Source organism: Mustela nigripes, chromosome 7, assembly GCF_022355385.1.
Source record: "Mustela nigripes isolate SB6536 chromosome 7, MUSNIG.SB6536, whole genome shotgun sequence".
Classification (NCBI taxonomy): domain Eukaryota; kingdom Metazoa; phylum Chordata; class Mammalia; order Carnivora; family Mustelidae; genus Mustela; species Mustela nigripes.
In genome coordinates this window covers 38,275,481-38,281,596 of record NC_081563.1, presented here as the reverse complement: position 1 = coordinate 38,281,596, position 6,116 = coordinate 38,275,481, and the positions used below count along the sequence as shown (strand labels likewise).

Genomic DNA, 6,116 nt, shown 5'->3' with positions numbered 1-6,116 from the left:
CAGGAATCTGTGACGTTTCCCTCTACCCACATCCCCCTGGGTACCAAAGGACAAAGGGCAAAGCTGTAGTCTGCAGCCTGATGAAATTTTCAACCTCTCCAATCTTATGTCTAAGTAGCTTATTGACTTTGCTTCTCCATTATTCCTCATGAAATATGCAGTAAAAAATACAGGCCAGCAGTACTTCGCTCTGTATACTCTTTTCACCTCAGTACTGCCTGTGTCGCTGGGTGGCATGCTGTGTGTTCTGTTTCCAGGGGACTATGAGTATAATAAAAACTTCTTACTGCATTGTAATAGCTTTCCTGTCTTGGTTTCTTACCACATGTGATTAAAGATGCAGGGCCTGCCAACCAGCTAATAGCAGAGTAAGGACTCCAGGTTCTGCCCAGGTTCACATGATATGTTGATGTAAGTTAAACTGGACAGTCCCATACCATTCCGTAATGAAATAAGATTTTTTTTAGTAGATGCTCAAAGAGCACAAATGGTCATTGACTTAATGCGGCCGGGAAAGTGGCCTGAAGTAGGGACATGGATGCCGTACGGGGCGGCTGGCTAGGAAGGGTCTGTTGGGAGGAGAAGAGTGAAAGGATAAAGGAGGAAAGATCAGAAGCAAGACATTACCCGGTCTAATCAAAATGAGAAACTTATCTAAAAGCAAGTCAAAGCAAAAGAAAACCCCAAAGTCAAAACCAACAACAACAAAACCCTACAGTGTCTGGGACACATGGGACCAAGCAGAAGATCTGACATTTGTGCCACTGGAATCCTAGAAAGAGTGGGGAGAGAGGATGGAGATGAAAAATATTTTGAACAAGGAATTGCTCAAAATTTTTCACATTTAACAGACCCCCAACAGCATAATCCTGAAGAAATATATGTCAAGACACATCGAATTAACATTTCTGAGCACTAAAGAAAAAGGAAAAATATCATAGGATGAAAGAGAAAAATCACACCTACTCAGAGAGGAAAACACCTCGAATGACAGAGGATTTCTATTCAGAAACCATGGGGGCCAGAAGGAAATGAGGTCAACATTTATTTTTCTAGATATAAATTGACATATAACATTGTGTAAATTTAAGTTTTACACAATGTGATAATTTGATCTACGTTTATATTGTGAAATGGTTACCAACATAAGGAGAGTTAGAGCAACCGTCACTTCACATAATTATCCTTCTTGTTTTACTTATTTACTTTTTTGTGGTGAGAACATTGAAGGTCTCGTCTCTTAGTAACCTTCAAGTGCAATATAATACTGTTAACTACAGTCACCATGCTGTACATGAGACCAGCAGAAATTGTTTTATATACAGTAATTTGTACCCTGTGATCAACATCCCCCCTATTTTTCTCACCACCCAGCCCCTGGCAACCACCAATCTACTCTCTGTGTCCATATATTTGGCTTTTTTAGATTCCACATGGCAGTGATATTATACATAATGTCTTTCTCTGTCTTCCTTATTTCACTTAGCATGTTACTTTCAAGTTTCATCCATGTTGTCCCAAATGGCAAGATTCCCTTCCCTTTCATGGCTGAGTAGTATTTCATTGTTGCATATACATGTCTAACACAGTTTCTTTATCCATTTATCTGTCAATGGACACTTAGGTTGTTTCCATATCCTGGTTGTTTTAAATAATGCTTCAATGGACCCAGTGGTGCATATATATTTTCAAATACCCAAAAGTGGAATAGCTGGATCATAGGGTGGTTAAGTTTCTGAGGAAGCTCCTTACTCTTATCCATAGTGGCTGCACTAATTCTCATCCCCAACACCACCACCTGAGGGCATTTCACTTTATCCTCTCCTTATCATCTTTCTCCATATCCTCTATAACCCTTGGTATTTCTTGCCTTTTTTTTTTCTTTTTTTGGGGGTAACTAGATACTGAATTTTATCAAATACCTTTTCTGCATCTGTTGAGACAATCTTATCATTTTTACCCTTAATTTTGTTCATGTGATGTATCATGCTGATTATTTTATGGATATTGAAACATCCCTTGCATCTCTAAAATATATCTTACTTGATCATGGTGTATGATTCTTTTACTGTATTATTGAATTTGGTTTGCTAACATTTCGTGGAGGATTTTTGCATCAATGTTCATCAGGGATATCGGCTTCCAGGTCTGGCCCTTCTGTTCTGGACACCAAGAGCTACAGCCTTGTCTCCCATGCCGTCCTGCTCCAGGCAGGGCTGGTCCCCCAGAATGGGATCTGGGAGGGGAGGTAGAAACAAATAGCTCGGGCTCCGCAAAAATACAGACACATGACAATGTGGATGTTCAGCTTGCTCCAAACTGCACGTAGGTGAACAAATGTTTAATTTCAAACCCTATTATTTGCCCTATAAGTATGGCCCTTAGGGAGATGGTCCCCTGGAAGTGTCCCCTGAGGGGAGGATGCTACACCCAGGCTTCTTAGTTGGGACTGCAACCTGGCTGTCTCCACGGGGCTTCCCCAGCTGGTGAGGTGGTTCTGTTATAAGTACCTGATATGAGGTAAAGTGGCCTTATTCTCATTTCCTGCCTACTATTCCCTTCCTGTATGTGTAAATTCCTTTCCTCTTCTGTTTCTATGCTTCTGTAATAATAATAAAGTTTCCTTTCCTTTAGAAAGTGAAACAAAGCTGTGGTGAATCTTTTGTGCAGCATGGGAGGGGACTCTGTGTTGTGGTAAGGGCTCCTGATGAAGATGTTCATCACACTAAAAAATACCTTGGCAGCAACATCTAAACTGGCATTGACGACTCCACTGGGCACTCTAGCCTACTTACATTGACACATAAAATTAACCATCATCAGGGGCAAATGGCGGGGTGGAGTGATGAGAGAATTGATCCTTTGGGAGGGTGAGACATGGATCCCCAGGCAGGGTCTACTTGATACAGGTTTTGTCTGGGTTTAGGAAATGTCTCATGTCACGAAGCAGTGCAGGGGCCATGGGGACCCAAGGAACAGCCAGGCTGCCACTTGACAAACGAAGCCTCAGGCATCTGCCCCACTCAGAGGAACGATGGCAGAAGTGTTGTGGTTGGACTTGCAGTGCGCCCGAAGCCTCCACAGCCTCTGCCCTATTCACTGGGACTGCGTGCTTGGTGTCTTAAGGGAATTCCACCCATGCCCTTTTCCCTCTGCTTACGAAGGAACAGCAGGACAAGGAACAGGTGCAGGGAAGTTTATATGGTGCCCAAGCAACCCTGGGCTGACTTCTCAAAACACTGGAGGGAACTGAATTTTCTTGAAGGCACCTAGATTTCATTCATTGATTAATTCAACAACAACAACAACAAAAAAAAAACCAGAAATATTGAACTGAAAAGATAGAATAACTAAAGTTCAGGATTCATTCTTCCCCTAGATCCAATGAGGGTCCCACATGTCGCCCGGAGTGAGGACATTCTGGGCCTGTCTTCCATCTCTCATGTCACTGGAACTTGCAAGCTCCAGGGCCAATGCTCAAGTGTTTGCCACGTCCTTACCCATCTGCAGGAGAAAAATGGCTTCAGAGCTTGATGTTTTCCAGTCAGCGGTTTTATAAAAAGCTGGGCCCAAAGCTCTCCCCTTTCTTTTTGTACCTTCCAATTCTTTTGCCCCTCCCTGCCTCCCATTATTTGTTTCCCAGCATGTTTTGTTATTTTACCAGGATTATTGATACGAAGAGCCAAGCTCATCATTTCTGGACACTGAACCCATTTAAAGACATTTTTAAATTGAAAATGGAAGCTCTTCATTTGGACTTGTAGCAGTTTGTCATTTTAGAACTAAGTTGTTCTCAGAGCTTCTAAGTTGACATTTGTGTGTTCCTGTCATACAACTCTATTTTGGAGTTATTTTTGGCTCCTTACATTTCCACTGGGCACTTTCACAACCCACTGCTTATGAGATTTGCATCTGTTCTCGCTGACTGCTTTGCATAAGCCCCTCCAGGCCCAGACCAGCAGCTTAGGCTGTATAAAAAGGGCCTTTGCCACATGAGCTGAGCTGCATCGGGCAGGCAGGGGCAGCAAGATGGTGTCACAGAGGCAGGTCTTCCTATCCTTGTTCCTATGGGTCTCAGGTAAGAAGCTGGAAAGTGTCATAATCCTTCTGGAGTAGTGTCATTTTAAACAACTTTTTAAGATATATAATGAAAAACACTGGTTATTTCCAAAATAGACCCAATGATGTACTGCCATGTGGTACCATTAGGAAGCACGTTTGCAATGACATATTTCAGTGTGACTGGGATAAAGTGTGTCTGTATCACCATTTTTCTGATTGCAGGTGCCTGTGGGGACATCACGATGACTCAGTCTCCAGGCTCCCTGGCTGTGTCTCCAGGTCAGCGGGTCACCATGAACTGCAGAGCCAGTCAGAGTGTTAGCAACAATGTAGCCTGGTACCAGCAGAAACCTGGGCAGGCTCCCAGGCTCCTCATCTATTATGCATCCAGCAGGGCCACGGGCATCCCAGACCGGTTCAGCGGCAGTGGGTCTGGGACAGACTTCACCTTCAGCATCAGCAACCTCCAGGCCGAAGATGTGGGGGACTATTACTGTCAGCAGTATTATAGCTCTCTACCCACAGTGCTTCAGCCTCGAACAGAAACCTGCTTCCTGGGGCCGTGGGTCAAGGAGGCTTTGCTGCACCAGCTGCTTCCTCCCCGCTCAGGGCTGTTCCGTTATCTGCCTGAGAAGTCACGTCTCCTGACTTACTCCTTGGAGGGCTTGTAAGGCCCAGGAGAAAATGAAGGGTCGAACTTTTCCTACATCCCCCACCCTTTTTTTAAAAATGATTTTATTTATTAATTTACCAGAGAGAGAGAGCACAAGCGGGGGAAGCAGGAGACAGAGGGAGAAGCAGGCTCCCCACTGAGCAGGGAACCCAATGAGGGACTCCTTCAAGATGCTGGGATCATGACCTGAGCTGAAGGCAGCCACTTAACCAACTGAGCCACCCAGGCATCCCTCCTGCATCCCTCTTTGCGGGAGGTTAATGAATATAAATGCTGTGAAGTTGTAGGGATGGTGCCGGAAATTTTTGTGCCCCAGGAAGATGCGTGTTTCCCACGGTCCCACGGCAGAAGTGAGCCAGGAAGCTTTGTCCTTACCTCTGACAAAGGGCTATGAACTTTACACCCCAGGGTCAGTTCTCTCTTCCTGCTCCTCTTGGACTCTGGGACATTTCTCTTTTATTTCCTTATTTCCTTTTACTCACCCTCCATCACCCTCCCACTCTGAACCTTCCCAGGATGAAACCTTTGAGCTCTCCTATTCAGAATCTCCCACGTGGAAGGTAGTGTCCCACTCGCTTTTTCCTTCCATGGGCCCTGTTTCCCAGCCTTCCTGGGCAGTGTCCTGCACATTCATTTCTGCTCCAGCTCCTTTCCTACCTCCCTTCTCTCTCTTCTCTGTTTCTCCCAAGCTTACTCATTCTCACAAAGGCAATTCTTTTCTTTTTTTTATTAAGATTTCTATCTATCTATTTATTGCTGGGGTGGCATGGCCAAGGGAGATGGAGAGAATCTCAGGCACTCACCCTATTGAGTGGGGACCTGAAGCCCGCTCCATCTCACATGCCTGAGATCATGAGCTAAGCTGAAACCAGGAGTCAGACACTGAACAGACTGAGCCACCCAGGTGTTCTGATGCCCTCACTCTTAAACTCTGTTACTTTAGGAACATGGGATGCTGTGCCTCAGCACCTTTATTCACCACTTGTCACCTTTTTCTTTAATGTCATCCCTTGGGCATTCAGGTCTAATCTTGTGACTGAAGGAAATCACGGCTTTAAGTGTGCCATAACTTGAGTCCCTTGGAAAACAGTTCATGAGCATGTCCAAGTCTGTGTGAAAATGGAGAATTTCTTAGCATTTTAGTATTATTTCCTCACCTCCTTCTGAAATACATGGGTTGATGTACTATAGCTTTGGGAAAGACCGCAGCAAACTTGGTCAGTGTGGTCTAAATGCATTTGCCTATGAAACACCTTCTCTTAATAATTAGAAACCTACTTCAAGGATTGCTATTAAAGGATCCATTTCTCTCATTCAAGGTATGTTTTCTGAGGGCTTCCTCTGTGTGCAGAGCAAAGACATCTGCTTTCGCCCCAGCTAG

At 44.4% G+C, this 6,116-nt stretch overlaps 1 gene segment (V, D, J or C); it reads left to right on the top strand.

Annotated features, from left to right (window-relative positions):
• Positions 1-3,979: 3,979 nt before the first annotated feature.
• On the top strand, positions 3,980-4,769 carry LOC132022184 (immunoglobulin kappa variable 4-1-like). The segment is given in 2 exon segments: positions 3,980-4,078; positions 4,285-4,769. Coding segments are annotated over 2 exon segments (498 nt in total).
• The last annotated feature ends 1,347 nt before the right edge of the window (positions 4,770-6,116 follow it).